At 41.0% G+C, this 22,229-nt stretch overlaps 2 protein-coding genes across 4 annotated transcripts in view; both read left to right on the forward strand.

The window, feature by feature from the left end:
- golga1 (golgin A1) overlaps window positions 1–5,597 on the forward strand; it is a 40,009-nt gene extending 34,412 nt beyond the window's left edge. For 2 of the 3 annotated variants that reach the window (XM_084320635.1, XM_084320637.1), the window contains 6 exons: window positions 1,314–1,474; window positions 1,734–1,892; window positions 3,194–3,253; window positions 3,361–3,615; window positions 3,710–3,796; window positions 4,018–5,596. In XM_084320635.1, coding sequence (XP_084176761.1) covers window positions 1,314–1,474; window positions 1,734–1,892; window positions 3,194–3,253; window positions 3,361–3,615; window positions 3,710–3,796; window positions 4,018–4,098 — 803 coding nt within the window. In that variant the 3' untranslated portion in view covers window positions 4,099–5,596. Of the gene's footprint in view, window positions 1–1,313; window positions 1,475–1,733; window positions 1,893–3,193; window positions 3,254–3,360; window positions 3,616–3,709; window positions 3,797–4,017 lie in introns of all 3 variants that reach the window. The other variant, XM_084320636.1, reaches the window with a different exon arrangement.
- An 8,467-nt stretch (window positions 5,598–14,064) lies between these two features.
- rpl35 (ribosomal protein L35) lies at window positions 14,065–21,466 on the forward strand. Its single transcript, XM_084329034.1, has 4 exons — window positions 14,065–14,135; window positions 14,671–14,807; window positions 17,888–17,969; window positions 21,277–21,466. The coding sequence occupies exons 1-4, from the start codon at window positions 14,133–14,135 to the stop codon at window positions 21,424–21,426; spliced, it is 372 nt and encodes a 123-aa protein (XP_084185160.1). The 5' UTR covers window positions 14,065–14,132; the 3' UTR covers window positions 21,427–21,466.
- The last annotated feature ends 763 nt before the right edge of the window (window positions 21,467–22,229 follow it).

Below are 22,229 nucleotides of genomic sequence, written 5' to 3' on the forward strand. Positions count from 1 at the left end.
CACTACCACACTACATAAGGTTAACCCTTTCACTACCACACTACAGACGGGTGTCAAGTCCTTCCTCTCCCCCAGCGACCTTCATAAAGTCATCACCATGCTCATTTTCTCACAACTGGACTACTGCAATTCCCTCTACTCTGGTCTCCCGGACAAAACCATCCTCCCCTCCAGCGAGTTCAAAATGCTGCTGCCAGGCTGGTCTCAGGTACCAGAATCTCCCCAGTCCTTGTCTCTCTCCACCGGCTCCCAGTGAGGAAGAGAATCGACTTTAAAATTCTGCTTTTCACATACAAAGCCCTCAATGGTCTCGCTCCGGCCTACATCGAGGAACTCTTGGTCCAACACATCAGCTCCAGGTCCCTCAGATCAAATGACCAACTGTGTCTGAGGTTCCCGCGAGCCAAACTGGTGACAAAGGGTTTCCGGGCCTTTGCAGTGATGGCGCCATCACTGTGGAATAAGCTCCCCCTCAAGATCAAGTCTGCCAACACCGTACAGACATTCAAGGCCTTGCTTAAAACCCACCTTTTCGCTCTGGATGATCACTAGTTACTTTGTGTTGTGTGTCTGAGGTGTTCTTATGTTCTCTGTCTGTCCATCTGCCTGGTTCCCTGTTTCTTTGTCCTGTCCATTTATTCGTATTATTTTTCCCGGGCTGCGCCCCGGACCGATGTAAAAATTGGCTGGGGGGGCGCATTATAAATGCTAATATATCATATCATATCAACCTTATGTAGTGTGGTAGTGAAAGGGTTAACACTTTGTCGTGTGGCAGTGAAAGGGTTAACCTTCTGTATTGTCACAGTGAAAGGGTTAACCCTTTGGTAGTGTGGTAGTGAAAAGGTTAATGGAGTGACCATCTTAAGAATCTTTCGTACATACAGTATATCATTTTGTTTCTTTCATATTCACTGGTAAAATACTGACAATGCAGAATGGTTCATTTGGTCAAAAAGGATTTTGTGATGAAAAATGCCTTTCTGCCACTTAGACCAGCTTCTATGCATGGTTTCTACCACAGAGTCCTTACCATGGCAACCACCCACTGCATGATTCCCAGCCTTTTGGCAGAGATTGTGATTCATTTCAAACATCTTTAAAACTATTTTTACCTCAAAAGTAAATTATCATTTTACATAAAGTAACATCATCTTTAATTATTTTTTCTGGATATGTTTGATTTGTTTAGTTTTGTTGCCACTTGCCACCATCTTTAGTGTTACAGATTTCTCCATTCAAAACTCCTTATTATATAGACTGTCTCTGGATTTGTCTCTCATGACATTCCGTCACTATGTGGGTTCTTCCAGAGCTCCAGACTGCCCAGACATCTTTGTCTCAGCTTCAGGAGGAGGCGGGGAGACTGCGGGGCCAGGCGGTTGAGAGGGAAATGGAGAAAGACAGGCAGCTGGCTGGCCTCAGAGAGGAGGTCCTCACCCAAACACAGCAGCTGGACTCCTGCCAGTCACGGGTCAGGACATGCACTCACATACACACAGAGCGTGATGCTGCCAGGTGGCTGTTGCATGCTTACCAAGTGTTTTATTGTTATTAAAGTATGGATAAAGCATTCTAAAAAGTCAATGGTACATATAATATTAGTGCATCAATGGGAAATCAACCAATTGGTTTCAAGTCCTCGTTTTGGAGACCTGATGTTTCCACAGGTCTTTGACAAATAGTGGTTTGCTTTTGAGCTGAATTTCATGTACTGTACGTGTGTTGTTCAGGTGTCATACCTTGAGGTGGAGGTGGAGACCTTGACGGAGCAGCTCCAGGCTCCTGAGGTGTGTGAGCAGGAGCAGAACGGCTGTGTGACGGTGGACGACCTCGACCACATCCAGAAGGTCAACAGAGACCTGGAGCAACAGCTCAGTGACAAGAACAAGGTCAGTTAGCTTAACTTCTAGAATCAGAATATCAGTGGCTCAGTGAGAAGATCACGGTCAGTTAGCTTAACTTCTAGAATCAGAATATCAACAGCTCAGTGAGAAGAACATGGTCAGTTAGCTTAACTTCTAGAATCAGAATATCAGCAGCTCAGTGAGAAGATCAAGGTCAGTTAGCTTAACTTCTAGAATCAGAATATCAGCAGCTCAGTGAGAAGATCAAGGTCAGTTAGCTTAACTTCTAGAATCAGAATATCAGCAGCTCAGTGAGAAGAACAAGGTCAGTTAGCTTAACTTCTAGAATCAGAATATCAGCAGCTCAGTGAGAAGAACAAGGTCAGTTAGCTTAACTTCTAGAATCAGAATATCAGCGGCTCAGTGAGAAGATCACGGTCAGTTAGCTTAACTTCTAGAATCAGAATATCAGCGGCTCAGTGAGAAGAACAAGGTCAGTTAGCTTAACTTCTAGAATCAGAATATCAGCAGCTCAGTGAGATGAAGAACATCCGTCAGAATCTTGTCTCGGAATTCTATAGTGTGGCGCCCCTTATCGGATGATAATTAGCATGTTATGCGCTATGAAACATATGCTGATTACATATGAGAGACGTGTTACAACAGTTTATTTACGTTAAGTTCCGAAAATGCTTAGGTAGCACATAGGCCCTTTTAGAAATGTCTGATCATCTGTTCTATCAATTTACAGGACTTTTAAAAACGATGAAACTCTCAGAAAGTGAGCCCCCTGTCATCGGACATAGATTCTAAAGCAAAGCCATAATTTGTTGATTAGGCTAATTGTGATTTATTCTAATAATCTTTACAAAAAACTATATCTAGCCATAGCTTAGGATGTGAGCAAGATGGCTGACCTGGATTGTTTAATAGTTGGACGGAAACACGTCTGTTTCAGTATTTTATCTCTTGTCCGACTGCGCCACCCAGTAGCCATTTCCAATAGCTCCTCCCAAGAGGGGAGTGTTTTCAGAGTAGCCGTTTGATATGTTGTAAGCAACTTACTAAAATCAATACATATCATCACAAAATGTGTTGCTGTTTTCTGGCAATTGTCATATTTGCCCTCTAATAAGAGGGATGTGTCACATACAGTGCAAAGAGACATACGGCTGCATGTATTTGTGCATTGTGTCTTAACACATGTGTTGTCTTGACATTTGTTTCTGAGTTATGTCACATTATGTATGTGCCTCCTTTGGGAACACACACACACACACAGCAAAACATTAAGCACATAGGTGTGTGAGTAATGTTAGTGTTGTGTTTGCCTATTTGCTTTCCAGACCATCAAGCAGTTGCAACAGAGGCTAGCAGAACTGAAGAGAACCTTTCAGAAGGAACTGGTGAGACATGCTGGATATGTTTGTGACTCTCTCAGGGATGTTATGTTTATGTTTATTCAGGGAACATGGCTGGATGCTGATTTTCTTGTTGATGGCGTGTGTTGCAGAAGCTGAAGCCTGAGCCAGAAGCCGAGGGGAGGGAGAAGGCCCCGGAGGGCAGAGGAGATAAGCAGGAGAGACTTTGTCCTGAGCTAGCGCAGTCTTTCTTGGCTGCAGCCCTGGGGTCGGCCCCCACTGCCCTGCGCCGTCCCACGTCCAAAACCACTGTCACAAACACCTCGGACCTCAATGACTCTCGAGAAATCAACTTTGAGTATCTCAAACATGTGGTCCTCAAATTCATGTCATCCAGAGAAGCTGAGGTATAAGAGTCTTAACAAGTGTTTATGAAGATACTGTAGCCATGTATGTCTATATCGCAACGCCTAAGTATGTCTAATGTATCTTTCTCTCCAGGCTTATCAACTAATAAGAGCAGTTTCTGTGTTGTTGAACTTCACCCGTGAGGAGGAGAACATGCTGAAGGAAACTCTAGAATATAAGGTGGGTGTGATTTCAGAACCAGCTGCCCTTATACTGTATTCAAATGGACTGTTGTTCAGGCTTATTTCACAGCCAGTGCACATCAATAGAGATTTGATATGGTACTTGGCCTAGTTTCTTGTATGTAGAAACCATCCGTTTTTTATACATCCACCTAATATGTTGTCTGAAAAGACTGTGTAACTTAATCTGGCGACCATGTTGTCTTGTCTTTCTGTCAGATGTCCTGGTTCGGATCCAAGCCTTCTGCTCGAGGCACTATTCGGCCTTCAATTTCAGGAGCGCCTGTTCACTGGAGCTGAGGAGGAAAGAGAGAGCTGAAGTGATGAGGAGAATGGCGACAGTGACATACGACACACTTGACCTGCAGCAGAATTATGTCCTCCCTGCATGTCTCCGATCACTGCAGAAACCAGTGTTCTGAAGAGGACTCTGCCCAAGCCTTAAGCAGACTCTGATAGCTTCCTATGTAGCTCTCGCTCTCTCTCTCACTCTTGGGAAAGACTGTTTCTTGCTCTTCAGTGACTGAGAGGGGCTCCAGATTGACTGTGAGGGACAAAAAAAAGCCTGTTTTATCAACTGTTAATGTTTGGACGCAGATGTGATATTTGACCAACCATTGAATTAGTAACTATGGAGAGAACATGTAACTTGATTCCTTTAGTTATAAAGGAAATTATCAAGACTAGTCCATGCCTGTGATGGACAAGGAAATGTATACTGATATCCTGCTCTTAAAGGTTTGACAGGTCAGAGAGGAGAGTTCCTTCCCATCAGACTGCCGAAAGCTTCATGTCAGACATGGGAGTTTAACAGCAAGGATAATTTTTTGTCTTTTGTGCTTCAGTGTCCTATCATGTTTTTTTCCTATTAATTTAATTTAGACATAGAAGATGGTACTAATCACGTGGGACTGCCTCTGGCCTGTGATCTGTGGTCAGGGGTCAGGGAAAGGGATGGCGATGGCATTAATATTCTCTACCCTCCAGTTGACCTCAAAGCCCACCCTTTGAAGCGACACAGTTGTGATTGAAGGATCAAGAAAGGAGGGCAGGGTCTGAGGTAGATCACCTCTTGTTGGAAGAATGGTGCAGCCTGTGGTTTCTGAAGGATCTTTTACACAAAAAAAGAAAAAAATCTTTCATTTGGTTATAATTTTTTTAATGTCAAAGAGGGCGTATAAATCAAGTGTCACTTTTATTTTATTTTTAAAGACTACCTGAGAAGGGTTGTTTGTGATTCTCTGAAATGTTGGGTTGGTCGGGAAGTCTGAACCGCGCTTCGACAGCATCTGAGTCTATGAGAAAATTGTATAAAGGCAATGTAAAGAGGAGTCCTATCAATGTAATGTTGAAAGAGTATAGAAATTAATATGACTGGAGGACATGCTCTACCTTTACCTGCCTTGTGTAGATGTAAATGAAAGTACATTCCATATGTCTATTTATATATGAAAACTGTATATATATGCATTGAGAACTTTATAAATCAGTGGATGTGAATGGTTTGATGTGATCAATTGCAGTATTTCCTCGTCTTGGTTTCTGCTTTTGTTGCTCAATCTCACTGTCCATTTACTGTCCGGTTAGTTCTTATTGAGCTCAGACACAATATGAAAGGGTTATTTTTTATCCTAAATTGAGAAGTCCAGGGAATATATGCATGCCTAATGATAAGACTCACTGCATCTCTGGATTCCCAGTGCCATCAAACAGTCTTTCCACAAACCGTTTGTTCATTCAAGTGATAATACTACTTAAAAGTGTGAAAAAGGATCACACCTGCATTCTGAATTGCAATAATCAGTCATGCAAATGTGGAGTTCTCGTGGGTTGATGTTGGATAATTCTGTTAAAACCTTGAAGCTGTATCCATTGAATGCATGGACACATCCTGCATTCAGCATTATATGTTCTGACGTAGTCACAACCACTTATGGCTATGGCTCTTTGAATAACGGACTCCACTGATTCATATACTGTCTCCATGAGAATCAACAAAGCAATGCATTTTTTAGATCCCAGTTTGATTCCGCTTGAAGTTACCAGTAAACAATACTGTACAATCAATCACAACAGATTTTCTTTAGTCTTCTCATACTATTATTTAACAGATGCCACTACAAACGATTATGTTTTGTGTTCAGTCAGTGGTGGACTCAGGCTGTTTGAAGGGCAGGGGCGAAAAGAAAAAAAAGGCACCTACTGCACAACATGGCCCATCAGTGAGCAAAAAGCTATGATGCGTCAGGTATGGTGAAATAGTCTTCATCTTTGATTAACATTAGAATAACAGACAATCCAGATTAATAGTATAACCACACCTCTATGATAAAAACACAGGGAACAATACACCTTTCAAATGTTTATTTCACCTCATTGTCATGGTGTTTGAAAAGTAGATTTATCATGGTGTTTGAAAAGTAAATGATCATGGTGTTTGAAAAGTAAATTATCATGGTGTTTGAAAAGTGGATTTATCATAGTGTTTGAAACTTAGATGTATCATGATGTTTGAAAAGTAGATTATCATGGTGTTTGAAGGCCTAAACCATTGCTGCAGTGGTACATTTCTCAATGCTAAAGATATCAGTGAGAAATTAAATATTTGGGAAACAGCATTTTAATATGTTCTGGGTTGAAAAATAGTTGACCTATTCTTTAAAAGCTATTTACAACATATATTTTACAGGATATAAAACAGTTTAACAGTTAAAGTTAATTTGAGTGCCGTTGAGCTTCTTCCTTCTCTCGTCCCCTTCTCTCCTCATGTCCTCTCCTCTCCTCCTGTTCTCTCCTTCTCCTCCTGTCCTCTCCTCATGCCCTCTTTTCTCCTCTATCTCTCCCTCCCCCCCTCTATCTTCCCCATTATCTCCATTAAACTTAATATATTGTGGCTGGATCAGTGGGATATTTTAATGGCAACAGGAGAGCATTCAAGTTATTTGTTGTTTGAATCATTTTCATCCTCGCTTTCTTTAGCATCTCCATCACCGTCTTCATCATCATTTCTCTCCATAGCATCATCTTTATTATCTCTTTCCTCAACTTCTTCACCATTTCTCCATAGAATCATCTGCATTTTCTCTCCTCCACTTCTTCACCATCTCTCTTCCTGATATCATCATTTCCCTCTTGAATATCTCCATCTTAATTGTCTGTATACTGTCTTTATCTAAGGTGGAGCAAATAATATTTGTTTTATAATAGTAATATAATTGTACTGTATATAATATTTGTACTGTAGCCTATAATGTTATAATTGTATTATAAAATAATATGTCATATAGCACTACCACCACTAGCCCTCTTGCCTTGATTGGAATAAAAAGGGTCTATGGTTGGTCAATTTATATGTTTAAGACAAAATGTTCTGTCCAAAATAAGCATTATTGACCATGTTAGCACCAGATTCTCAGTTATAATACAAACTTTACTTTTACTATTACTATTGTTGCTTTGGACCCAATTGTCATTTTTCAGCTGCTTTTTAATATTCTTCCGATTCACACTGAACTTTAAAGTGCTATGGGTATATTTTGTGCAAATAATCCAAAAATAATTTGTACACTTTATTTCTAAATTGAGAACACAGGTTAGCATAGAATCAGCTAAGCAAGGTACCTGTTTAGTTAGCTAGCTACAGTAGTAATACAGCTAGCCTACAGTAGTCTAGGCTAAAACATACTGCCATCAATAAAAGCACTTGCAGTGTACATACATTAGTATTTAGTAATGCATAATTGGTCAAACAAACTCAATCTTTGCAACTTCAAAGAAAGCGTGCTGTATTACCTACCTCACTCACAGCAGTATGATGCAGGGTTACAGCTCAGACTGCATTAAGCCCTCTGGGCCTGGCATCTGAACATTCAAGAGGGGATGTGTCTAAAACTGAAAACTTAAATGGAGGAATATTGTAGTGACGGGGCTGCTCAGAGTTGTAGCTAACACTTTTGCGTGACATTATTTAACCGTCGGGGCACATGGTCAAGTTTAGACCATTGGAAGGGCACCAATGGGCACGTCCTCTAATTTTGCCACTCAAAATGGCATTTTAGCGCGACGTTTTCAACCGTGGGGGCACATGGTCAAGTTTAACCATTGGAAAGGCACCAATGGGCACGTCCTCTAGTTTTTTCCACTCAAAAGGGCACTTTAGGTTTAGCGCAATGTTTTCAACTGGGGACACATGGTCAAATTTAGATCATTGGAGGGTCACATGATACATCCTCTATTTTTTTCACTCAAAAGGGCACTTTTGTGTGATGTTTTTCAACTGTGGGGGCACATGGTCAAGTTTAACCATTGGAAGGGCACCAATGGGCACGTCCTCTCATTCCCGCCACTCAAAAGGGCATTTTAGCCTACTAGGCATACTAGGACCGCTACTATTCCTAATTTATGCAAATGACATGTCGTCAGCTTGTGACTGCAACTTGTTCCTGTTTGCGGACGACTCAGCCCTGCTGGTCTCTGACAAGAACAAGTTACAGGTTGAAAAAGCCCTCAGCTCGGAACTAGGCAAAATCTGCATATGGCTCGCCGACAACAAACTATCATTACACATGGACAAAACAGAGTCCATTCTCTTCGGTTCAAATAACAAACTCAGCAAGACCGACGGCTTCTCGGTTACAGTGGGTGACAATATTGTCACAAGGAAAGATGAAATTACCTACCTATAGGTTCCATCCTAGAGGCTAATCTTTCCTGTGACAAAATGGCATCCAATGTAATAAAGAAAGTCAACCAACAAACTCGATTCTTGTACCGGATCTCCTCTCTGGTAAACAAGAATACCCTGAAGACTCTAGCAGGAGCACTCATTCAAGGGTACTACAACTATGCTTGCACCTCATGCTCATGGTACCAAAGCACCTCAAAGGCACTAAAAAACAAATTACAAACATCTCAAAACAAGCTAGTCAGGCTACTGCTTGACCTGACTCCTAGAACCCACCTCACCCCTGCCCACTTTGACAACCTAGGATGGCTTAGAGTAGACGACAGAGTACAGCAACTTGCAATGGGCCTGGTCTACAAGATACACTACGCGACCAAGGTACCCATGTACATGTCAAAATACTTCCCAAAGGTCAGTGAATACCACGATCACAACACCAGAGGGAGCTCCACAAATCATGTTAAACCCAGATTCGGCTCAAACAAGGGACGAAACACGTTTCGCAATTATGCCACATCAATGTGGAACGCCCTACCCAAAGCTGTAAAGGAATGTGAATTACTACCCACTTTCAAAAACACTCTCAAAAAACACCTACGGGAGACTGCAATTCGAAACTGGCCCCTGTAAATGCCCTAACCTAGTTGTACAGTAAATGACCAAGTATGGCTTTGTCAGTATTCTAATGTACAGTGTACAATGTGTGTGTGTCCCCTACCCAACCCCCCTCCCCCCACCTCCAATGTACAGCCCCCACCCACCCACCCAACCCCACCCCACCCACCCAACCTCCTCCAATGTACAGTTTCTACGTCAAATGTATATACACTCTTTTTCTGGACACTTTTGTATCACAAACAGTACTGTATTTGCAAATCTGATATGTCATAAATGTATAGATGTAGCAGTACTGTCTATCTGTATGTCATGTATGTCATATATGTTATGATGAATTGAAAATGGGGGACCCTGATGTAAACAAGACGAAAGTCTTTCTCTGGTCTGCATCCCCTTAACAATTGTATGTATTGAGCTGTACTGTACTGTACCAATTCTGCAATCTGTTAATAAACTTTTCAATCAATCAATCAATAGCGTGATGTTTTCAACTGTGGGGGCACATGGTCAAGTTTAACCATTGGAAGGGCACCAATGGGCACGTCCTCTAGTTTTTTCAGTCAAAAGGGCACTTTAGCGTGATGTTTTCAACTGTGGGGGTACATGGTCAAGTTTAGACCATTGGAAGGGCACCAATGGGCACGTCCTCTAGTTTTTGCCACTCAAAAGGGCACTTTAGGTTTAGCGCAATGTTTTCAACTGTGGGGGCACAGGGTCAAGTTTAACCATTGGAGGGGCACATCCTCAAATGTTTGCCACTCAAAAGGGCACTTTAGCGCAATTTTTTCAACTGTGGGTGCACATGGTCACGTTTAACCATTAGAGGGGCACCAATACAATAGGGCACATACTCAAATTTTTTCCACTCAAAAGGGCACTTTTGCATGACATTGTTTAACCGTGGTGCACATGGTCAAGTTTAGACTATTGGAAGAGCACCACTATAGCACGACTATGCTTGCACCTCATGGTACCAAAGCACCTCAAAGGCGCTAAAAACAAAATTACAAACATCTCAAAACAAACTGGTCAGACTACTGCTTGACCTTACTCCTAGAACCCACCTCACCCCTGCCCACTTTGACAACTTAGGATGGCTTAGAGTAGACGACAGAGTACAGCAACTTGCAATGGGCCTGGTCTACAAGATACACTACACGACCAAGGTACCCATGTACATGTCAAAATACTTCCCAAAGGTCAGTGAATACCACGATCACAACACCAGAGGGAGCTCCACAAATCATGTTAAACCCAGATTCGGCTCAAACAAGGGACTAAACACGTTTCGCAATTATGCCACATCAATGTGGAACGCCCTACCCAAAGCTGTAAAGGAATGTGAATCACTACCCACTTTCAAAAACACTCTCAAAAAACACCTACGGGAGACTGCAATTCGAAACTGGCCCCTGTAAATGTCCTAACACAACCCCCTCCAATGTACAGTAAATTACCAAGTATGGTCTTGTCAATATTCCAATGTACAGTTTTGTTTGTACAGTTGTACAGTGTACAGTGTCCCCCACCCACCCCTCCTACCCAACCCCCCCCCCCCCCACTCCTACCCAACCCCCCCCCCCACCCACCCAACCACCCAACCACCTCCAATGTACAGTCCCCCCCCCCCCCCCCTACCCAATCCAATGTACAGTTTCTACGGCAAATGTATATACTTTTTTTTCTTTTTTTTTCTGGGCTCTCTTTGTATCACAACCAGTACTGTATTTACAAATATGGTATGTCATAAATATATAGATGTAGCAGTACTGTCTATCTGTATGTCATGTATGTCATATATTACGATGAATTGAAAGTGGGGGACCCTGATGTAAACAAGACGAAAGTCTTTCTCTGGTCTGCATCCCCTTAACAATTGTATGTATTGAGCTGTACTGTACTGTACCCATTCGGCAATCTGTTAATAAAGTTTTCAATCAATCAATCAATCAATCAACCAATAGGGCACACCCTCTAATTTTTCCCCACTCACGCCCCGAGCTCACTGCTAACGAATTAATTTCACGCGCGGCTCCCTCGCGGGATCGCGCGCCTAGGCTGGTCAGGCACACTGGACCTACGACTTGAGCGTGCGGAAGCGCACCGAGGAAGGCACATTTACATTGGGACAGCTGTAAATGCCTAGTCTATATGCGAAGTCAGTCATTTTAGAATGATGATCAGTGTGTGACTGTACTCGAAAGAGCAGCGTGGAGCTCTCTCTCCCCCCTCTCTCTCTCTCTCTCTCCCTCTCTCTCCCCCCTCTCTCTCTCTCTCCCTCTCGCTCTCTCTCTCTCGCTCTCTCTCTATCCCCCCCCCCCCTCTCCCCCCCCCTCTCTATCTGTCTCTGTCGGGACAGACAGGCAACCAGATATAGACAGATAGACAAACAAACAAACAAACAAACAAACAGACAGACAGCCAGACAGACAGGCAACCAGATATGACAGATAGACAAACAAACAGACAGACAGGGCGGGGTACTAACTATAGTAATATTGTTTATTTGCATTGGGAAAGATAGACACATTAGCTGGCTGAACAACATCTATTGAAAGATAGAGAGAAAACGAGAGCGAAAGAGAGAAAGAAAGGGCTGTACTGTATTGTATACCCATTCTGCAATCTGTTAATAAAATATACACTGATATAAGCCTACTGGTTGCTGTTCAATCATAATAATAATAATCATAATTAGCTGTCAGGTGGATTGACAAGGTGGATTGACTTAATGACTGCTATATCCTGCTATTATTATTATTATTATTATTATTATTATTATTATTATTATTATTATTATTATTATTATTATTATTATTATTATTATTATTATTATTATTATTATTATTATTATTATTATTATTATTATTATTATTATTATTATTATTATTATTATTATTATTATTATTATTATATTATTATATCCATGGGCGGAGTTTATGGGGGTTCAGGGGGTGCATTGCACCCCCTGGTGGCCGGGGGTGAAATTGCCTTTTTTTTTTTTTTTTTTTTTTTTTTAATCAAGATTATTTTTATTTTAATAAAATTATAATAATTGTGAGAAACAAATCTGAATTCTATTATGTTTTGTTTTACAATACATTCATTTTATAGTAGTAATCATGTCACATTATAAGGCGAACCTTCTGTAGTGTGGCAGTGAAAGGGTTAACGGCAACGCGGGCCAGCAGCAGCAGCAGCAGCGCGATACAAAGCCACTTATTCTGAGATGATAATTAATGTATCTGGATAACCAATGCACGAATTTTGTCGAGGCAGGTAGCGTTATTTCGGGAAAATTGATATCTATAGCCTGGTATATTTTTCGTCCACGAAAAATGGAGGCTGTAATAATTATTATTGCTCGAGAGTCTCTATGAATAATAATAATTAGAGCCTAAGTCAGTTAAAAATGATCCCCCGTAGTGCTGTGTGTGTGAGTGTGTGTGTGTGCTGCTGTACTACCTAAATAAAATAAAAAATTAGGGGTTAGGGCATTGTAAAAACGCTAAAATAATAAAATAAAGGTCCAAAAAAATCGCGGCGCGGTATAGTTCGCAAAGCAGTCGCACCCCCTGGCGTCAAGTTCAAACTCCGCCTATGATTATATCTGTGGTAATAATGCAGATATTCAATTGTATTTCTGTGACAATGCGCGTGGCGCGCCGCCTCAAATAGGATCGAGGCGAAAAAATAGCTTGCCGCTCGCGAGCCGTTAGCGAGGCGCGCTCCCGCTCGCGGCCAGTGTGTCTACTATCGTCCGTTAACATGGGAGCGGAAGTGAAGAGGCAGCCGCCCGTCCGTCCGTCCGTGTTTATTCGTGAGCAGTGAGCTCGGGGCGTCAAAAGGGCACTTTAGCGCGCGCGGTCGCCCCCCCTTGAGTCCGTCATTGATTGATTGATTGATTGATTGAAAACTTTATTAACAGATTGCAGAATGGGTACAATACAGTACAGCTCAATACACACAATTATTAAGGGGATGCAGACCAGAGAAAGACTTTCGTCTTGTTTACATCAGGGTCCCCCATTTTCAATTCATCAGGACATATATGACATACATGACATACAGATAGACAGTACTGCTACATCTATACATTTATGACATACCAGATTTGCAAATACAGTACTGTTTGTGATACAAAAAGAGTCCAGAAAAGAGAGTATATACATTTGACGTAGAAACTGTACATTGGAGGAGGTTGGGTAGGTGGGGTGGGGTTGGGTGGGTGGGGGGGGCTGTACTTTGGAGGTGGTTGGGTGGGTGGGGTGGGGGGTTGGGTAGGAGGGGTGGGTGGGGAACACTGTACAACTGTACAAGCAAAACTGTACATTGGAATATTGACAAAACCATACTTGGTCATTTACTGTACATTGGAGGGGGTTGGGTTAGGACATTTACAGGGGCCAGTTTCGAATTGCCGTCTCCCGTAGGTGTTCTTTGAGAGTGGTTTTGAAAGTGGGTAGTGATTCACACATTCCTTTACAGCTTTGGGTAGGGCGTTCCACATTGATGTGGCATAATTGCGAAACATGTTTAGTCCCTTGTTTGAGCCGAATCTGGGTTTAACATGATTTGTGGAGCTCCCTCTGGTGTTGTGATCGTGGTATTCACTGACCTTTGGGAAGTATTTTGACAAGTACATGGGTACCTTGGTCGTGTAGTGTATCTTGTAGACCAGGCCCATTGCAAGTTGCTGTAAGCCATCGGTTGTCAAAGTGGGCAGGGGTGAGGTGGGTTCTAGGAGTAAGGTCAAGCAGTAGTCTGACCAGTTTGTTTTGAGATGTTTGTAATTTTGTTTGCCAGTGTGTTCAGTTATTAATAAATGAAGATATCAATACAATTAGGAGTTCTCATATATTTTCTAAGTGTTTCACATTATTTATGATAGCTTTGGCTATATTCTTCCAGTGGGGGGTGCTGTTTGTATTTTCCAAGAAGGGACTCGGAACAGAAGAAGAAAGCATCCGGAAACTACTTTTTTAGAGCACGCGGTGCGTCCGGCCTTTCCAACGGGGCAGCGACGAGTAACATGGTGAGAGGATTGTTGCTTGTCCAGAAATTGTTAAAATTGCCTATTTCTTGTCTTTCAAATGAGCGGAATCGATTCAATTCATACACATGAACACCATAGATTACTGTTGATGTTTCTATTGGTCGACACAATGCCATAATTTTCAAGAAATGTGCATATTGCCCTGTGGACGCAACGTTATCTGCCAATGTTAGCTTTCGAGCTAATTTGATAGCTGACTAGCTAGATGCTATTGAGAGCTTTTTGGCCTATTATGTCAACATGCGTGGATATGGTTTGTCGTTATCTTTAAGTTAATTGATATATAACATTATGCCGAACGACTGCAGCCTAAAGCTCGCTCGTATTCTCTGCTATCGTTGACCGATGATAACGTTAGCTAGTCGAGTATTACGTGATCATTGCCTACGTTAGCTTATGTCGAAATTGGAGACCAAATTGAGATTGTCATTGGGCACAAACTGTTTGCTCTGATTTAGCCTATATGAGATGTAATACCTGATACTCTAATAATGTTTTGTAATATACTTGACAGGCAAAGATCAAGGCACGCGATCTGAGGGGCAAGAAGAAGGAGGAGCTGCTCAAGCAGTTGGATGATCTGAAGAATGAGTTGTCTCAGCTCCGTGTGGCCAAGGTTACCGGTGGAGCTGCCTCCAAACTCTCAAAGATGTAAGTAGAAACTGCTCTGGCACTTGTTTCATTCTTCAACATGGTTAATTTAAGATGATTGCATCCGGGTTTGTCATCGTCATCTCTTCTACAGTACCCAGTTGGTGTCAATACCGGCTCAATTCGTTTATCATACGTTTGGGAATGCTGGTTGTGCGTTGCATTGAGGGACAAGTAAAGAGGAATGATGCCAAACCCGGAAGCTGCCATCTTTGTGCACTGTGGCTATTGTATTACTTATGGCAGGTTCAGAGTAGTGGAACTTAATAGTGTAACATTTGGATGGACACTAAAGTCCCAAAGACCTTGCTAGTTTTTCCACCCATATTGTTTGTTTGTTGTAATTCCCAAATCCTTGATCGCTCTAAACATGTTGCTGGAACCCCTTTGTCTATTATGCGTGTTACATTTGTGATGAAATGTTTTATTTCCACAATATGAACGTTTGTAGTGTGATGCTAGGCTGATGCTAGTAACTGTACATAAAGTAGTTGGCGCAACCAGAAAGCAACTGTGGACGCCACTACAGACGAGAAATTCATAAGTTAGCCGCTTGGGCTTTAGATGATGATCATCGAAATGCATAATACCATCTAAAGTTCCATTTTGGGACCTCGGTTAAGAGGCAGCATCCTCATTACTCTCATAGAAGCATGGGGTAATCTGGCCTAGTTCCCAAATTCTTCATAAATGTGGTCGAAGATGATATTTGTTGAGCTGATATTTTGCTGATGCATTTTACAACAACTGCTTACCAAAAGACTGAGACTATTGATGCTGGTAGTTAGAATGGTTTCATATTTAACCATGATGGGTGCACTACACATAATCATCTAAGTTCTGATTAACTGATCCATCTTTAATTTTGAAATACTCTAAATTGGCCAGGATATTTGCCGTACTAAACGGTGCTCATCAGTCAACATGATGGGTAATCTGTGATTATTGACTCTGCTCAATGATCCAGGTGTCGTCGGCACAGGTTCCGGTCCGGCTTAGCATTGTCTAAGGGTAATTCTTGGGACTTGGCGTCAATGCCTTTTTCACAAATTGATTATTGGATAGTTTCCCCTATGATTTAGTTATTGATGAATATCAACTTAGAATATAAATTTGGCTGTTGCATAGCATAAATGTTTACAGAGTAGCTCATAACGGGTGAGAAAATGATCATGTAATAATGATAATAATAAAAAAAAAAAAAATTTGGTGCCATGACGTGTTCCCTGTCCTGTTTCACAAAGCTCAATCTGCTCAACAATTGGCACACGTTATATTTAAAGGCCCACTTGCAGGTTAAACCCTACTCTTCAATTATGGGTAGTTTACATCATTGGTATCTAATTTCATTATTTTTTCCCCATTTGACGCCGGAAATTCCACTCAGAAAGGGTTAAAAAATGTCCATGCACGAATAACATGTATGGAGCCAATCAAAAAGCTTATCAGACGCTATCAGGGCCGTGACGTCACTGCAGGTAACTCTCCCCTACTTCTGATCCACTACAATGGAGTTTGACAAGTGCAGAAAGCTATTTCCTTGATCCAAATGGACCACTTACCGCAAATGGGTTTAATTGTCGGAGAGACTTTGATGGACCAGCTACAACTGCATTTTTGGTTGAAACAAGGTAGTTATAAGGTTTTTAATGTCGTAAAAAAAGAACTACATGTACCACTAGGCAGCCTGTTGTTCAGTACAGCAGTGCTATTGGTCTGTGGGCTGTCGCGGGTCATAGTACCAAGCTGGCTATATGGCTCTGGCTAACGGTAACGTTACCCCACTAACGTTAGCATTATGTCTACTGTCGTGAACTATTTTAAATCTGGGCATGTAAAAGAGTTTCTGAAACTAGTAAAATGTGCAGGTCCTCTTCTCAGACCTGTGGGGCAAAGCACTGCACGCATCATGCCGGCTAACAAGCTACACGTCACGGCATGTTGATACGATAGTAGCCCCTTTCATGACTGTGATGCACTCGGTCACGAAAAGGGCTACCACGATAGCTAACTAACGTTAACGTTACAAGCTCAAACACCTTATAACTACCACTACTGTCCATAAGTTCCCTAGCAGAATACTTTGTTTGTGAGGACAAAGGTATACAAAGAGGAGAGAACCATTTTAAATCGGGGCATGTTAGGAGTTTCGGGATAGCCGGCTAGCTAGCTACTAACGTTATATACACTATGTACAACGAGACAATGATTTACATTATTACAAATATATGGTAACGTGGTTGTGGCTTTTACAAATAAATAGTGGTTAGCTTTAGAGATAAATGGCTATGATCACGGTCCACGGAGCAATAGTGTTAGGTGAAACGGATACTAGATCCTCGGCTAGTAGTAGCAAGGCTCTGTGCTTCCTGCTACTACCTGCCTGTGATTCTCAGACCCTGCTGCCCTGTACCTGGTGTGATGTCATCATTAAGATAACACACGCACGTTATGAACCATGGATTAAAATATCCACGTGCGTTGTGGTTGGGTGGACAAAATGTTTGATAAAAACGCTAAAACTGGGTCAATTTCGATAATCCCCCCCCCCCTCTTCATGAAAGTCACCGTTGGCCTAGTCACATTGTTTATTGAACAAAAATACAACATGCAAGTTGGCCTTTAAACATAGTCTGTTTTTAAATCTGTAAAATTATGATGTGGAATAAAACGTGTGGATCTGTGTAGCCTGTCAACAGCCCTGCCATGGGTCAAATTAGTATCATCGTCCCAAGTTGGTAATAATTTGGGCTGTCATCAACCAAAGGAATTCTTAGACGACTGACTAGTAGTCAGGATTTGTTAACTAATTCATTAGTTGATTTAATCAACATCAGCGTTTTCCACATACAACAAATGTTTTCAGGAAACTATTTTAGCATAGGGGGTGGGGAGAGAAACATAGAAATGGATCGACTAACAATGTTTTGGATGAGACCAAACTGACCGATTTTAATGTACTATGAAGGGCAGCCCTATTGGTAACATTAATAGATTGTGATCCCAGGTATAGAACATTGGATAAAACAGCCTCTAACTCGACTCCTTCTGTTGCTAAACATTTCCCATTTCCTCCCTAGCTGCGTTGTCCGCAAATCCATTGCCAGAGTTCTGACTGTCATCAACCAGACGCAGAAGGAGAACCTCAGGAAGTTCTACAAGGTGAGGCTGACAACTGCCAAACGTACCTGACGAAGAGCCCACGAGGACTCAAGCATGACCCTTTTAATGCAATAAAATAAGTATTGGGAGCTGATGCAATGTTGCAAGTTTTCTCCCGATACAATTTTCACATTCATGGCAGATGTCTGTTACTTATACAGATTTCTTGCCTAGTTCCCAAAATCTTCATACATTTGTGGTCGAAGATGATATTTGTCGAGCTGATATTTTGCTGATTCATTTTACAACAACTGCTTACCAAAAGAATGAGACTCCAGATGACTATTGATGCCGGTAGTTACGCTGGTTTGATATTTAACCATGATGGGTGCACTACACATAATCATAAGTTCTGATGAACTGATCCAGCTTTAATATGGAGATGCTCTAAATTTACCAGGATATTTGCCGTAGTAAACTATGCTCTTCGTCAAAGTCAACATTATTTGATCTTGAAATATATATTTATACACACGCTGAATTGACTTTCTTAGTGCCTATTTGCTGTCAAACCTAGAAGCATACGTGGTAATTTTCACGTCTGGTCATTGTTATGTGCATGAAATGTTAGAATTTGAAACGACTGCAAATATTTAGGACATTGCATAAACAGAATATTTCCATTTCCTTCCTGGGCCCTATTCCCTGTACCTGGTTCAACTAAGTCGATCAAAAGTACCATTATCCAGATTCAATTAACCCAATGTTTGAATCCGGGCTTTCCCTGTTCCTCGAACGCCGATTCAGTCTCGTTAATTCGAACCAGACTTGATACTCAGGATAATTGCCCGCGGCCGCCTCACCTGAAATCGCAGAAATCCTGATTTTCTAACGGCATTGATTGATTGAAAACTTTATTAACAGATTGCAGAATGGGTACAATACAGCACGGCTCAATAGCCTTGCAGACAAGTTAAATGCATAATCTATAGGCTAATTTTAAATCCCTCATTACCCCAATCAATCAGATTATATTTCTTTAAATGTGCCTGCTGGCAGTAGGCTTAATGGAATGAATAATCGAATGAGATCTTGCTAGTGAAAATAATTAGTTAAACTCTTTCAGAATAAGTAGTAGAGTTGTTCCGATACCGATACCGGTATCGGAAATGCCGCCGATACTGCCTAAAATGCTAGTATCGGTATCGGCGAGTACACGTAAATTCTAGCCTCCGATCCCATGATGTAATTTATCTCCTGCCGAGTCCTGCGGAGAGTGAGGATTATAAAATGAACATGTTTTAAAGTGTGATGCTGTGTCATTTTAACAGCAGATACACTTTCTTAAATTCCATTGTCCCCGACAGTGCGGTGTGACGGGGAGCTCGGACGGGAATCGGGATGTGTTTGGCTGGTGTTATGATAGCATTAGCTGGAAAGATAGCTAGTTGGAACAACATCCGCTTTTAACGTTACATCAAATCAGATGATCGCCTGTCCTTTCTCCAGGACCTAACACTGTCCGTGACCGTCTATCAACAATAATGCACCCACAGTGAATTGTATTTAAGTTAAGTAGCTACGGACTAGCGTTACCTGACTATTACTAACGTTATCTTAATGTCACTGCGGGAAGGCGAGCTAGGTCAGTTAGCTTAGCTTGATAACGTTACCGTGTCTAAAGTTGGTGCTATTCACATAATCCAGCAATAATGGCTGCAGACCTGCAAGCAAAGTACAGCAAGTGCCAAAGGATAAGAGTGAGGCGGAGTTTCAAAAGAGAATGTTGAATATTTATTTTGCATCAAAAACCACAACATGAACGTTCTATCTGCCACTAGCTTACAGACTGAATAGGGTATATCTGCAGAGCCACTGAGTAGCGAGTGCAACACCGTTTAATGTCCGTGTGGATCATTGGAGTAGGGTATATCTGCAGTGCTGCAGCCCATACTCATTGATTAATGATACTAATACAAATCTATACAATCACCTGTTGTTGAATAAATACCATACGTTCTAGTTATTACTAAAAAACAGTATAACAGTATCTGAAAAAAAAAAGTATAATTTATATAATTTAAAAAAAAAAAAAATTTTATGCACTGGTATCGGATAAATATCGGTATCGGCCGATACCCAAAGCTTAGGTATCGGAATCGGATCGGAAAGGGAAAAATGGTATCGGAACATCTCTAATAAGTAGACAAAAACAAGCCCAAAGAGTATAATTGATACGAATTAATAGATACTTATGAGGATATCTGTACTGTATGTGCTTAAGTATCATGTACTATATAAATACATGGTTCCCAAAGTTTTCAAGGCGTGACCCCCGAAATAACATGTCAGAGAGGCTTGGAGGGAGGCTATACAGTTTCACTATTAATCGGGTTTTAATCTGTTTCGGACATCATCCATACATGCATTGAATTGATTAACCTTTGGTTTATACCAGTGACACCAGTCATGTTAATCACCTTGTTCATAATCGGATAACACTAACGGTGCTTAAACAGATAAATGCATTTTCTCAAATTCATTCATCAAAACATCAAAGGCTTGCAATTGCTCATTTATTTTCTCAAGTCACGTCCACGTGATGTCATCAAATCAAACGGCGCAGCTCCTCAAACATTTTAATCCCAGTTACAATATCACAATAACGTGCGAGTGACGGTGATACAATTCAGATTTGTCGTAATTCATATCCACAATCCATGCATGAAGATGCTTCAATTTATGCTTGAATTAAACACAATCCGGGCACAAATACAGAGCCAACTAATCAGAGCCAAACGCCTGATAGGGTTTAAATAACCACAGTGTGTATATCGCACCTCGCGAGTGCCGTATATATGACGTGCATTATTTAGGACAAAGTAAATTTATTATCAGCATTTTAGGTATATTATTTTACATTTCAAAAGCCCCCTCTAGAAAAACGAAGCACAAAAACATAATTCAGAATGGTATAATGGGATCTAGACTGAGAATTATTTAAGGAAGGGAGCTGGCATTTCTTTGCGAGGACGTGGCCATGCAGGTTATCGAACTAACTGAACTAAACCCTGCCCTCGACCAGGTTTTTGATCTGTTGCCATAGTGATTTAGAAAACCGCACGTCGGGGAACCGAAAGGTCTAGTTTAAGTAAAGTTATCCTGAAAATTATCCGGCTAACTCGGTTAGCCAGGTACGAGGAACAGGGCCCTGATCAACATGGATTTCTCTTTAATCTTGGATCTGCACAATTGTCGGAATTTACCCGGTGTTGACGCCATTCCTGATTTTATATTGTTTAATTTGCTTCATGAAATAAATGTGTGGCAACATTTATTTAACGGTCATTTTTTACTTGTTTTTCAGGGCAAGAAGTACAAGCCCCTGGACCTGAGACCCAGGAAGACCAGAGCTATTCGTCGCAGACTGAACAAACATGAGGAATGTCTCAAGACGAAGAAGCAGCAGAGGAAGGATCTCCTGTACTCGATGCGCAAATTTGCTGTCAAAGCTTAAAAGCATTTTCCATTGTTTAAAATAAATTGAGTAAAAACCATGAATTTCTGGTTTATTTTTACTAAGGAATATGTGTACCATTGCACGTAAAATATGGCACTTCTGAATCCTTATTGGCTGGGGTGTAAAGTACTTGAGTAATTGTACTTTGTTACAATACTTAAGTAATGTTTTTGGAGATTTGTACTTTACTAGAGTATTATTAGGTTTATGTACTTTTACTCAATTACATTTCAGAGGGGAAAAAAAACACTTTTTACGCCTTACATTTAAAATGCAGATTTACAAAGTACAAATCTCGCAGGTCCAACCATTTTAATGAGTATATTTGTTTCTCTGTCCGTACTAACGTTATTAATCCTGTGCTGCACTTTATTTTAAAACGGCCAATCAATGGAAAATGAACCCGCCCATACCCATGCTGATTGGTCCTTGTGCAAGACAGAAAGCGGGGATCTTTGATTAAACACCTGCTATCTGAAGAATAGACTGTCAGAGAAAAGTTTTTACTTTTTAGTACTTAACTTAACACAATACTCTACACTTGACTTTGATTTTGAGACTACCCATGCTTTCACTTCAAGTATAATTTCTGGGTACTTCCACCCCTGCTTATTGGTAACATGTAATGCAGTTTGACAGCAGAATAATTTAAGTCCATGAAAACTTAATTTAGTGCATTATAATACTCATTACAGAAGTTGGTGTGATTTGTCTATTTTAAATGTTCAATTGAACTTAATAATTAAAGCCATGTGTTACACAATTATGTAGGCTACTAGTGTAAATGGGTCAGTTTTTAC

Source organism: Notolepis coatsorum (assembly GCF_963971535.1).
Source record: "Notolepis coatsorum genome assembly, chromosome: 1".
NCBI classification, from domain to species: domain Eukaryota; kingdom Metazoa; phylum Chordata; class Actinopteri; order Aulopiformes; family Paralepididae; genus Notolepis; species Notolepis coatsorum.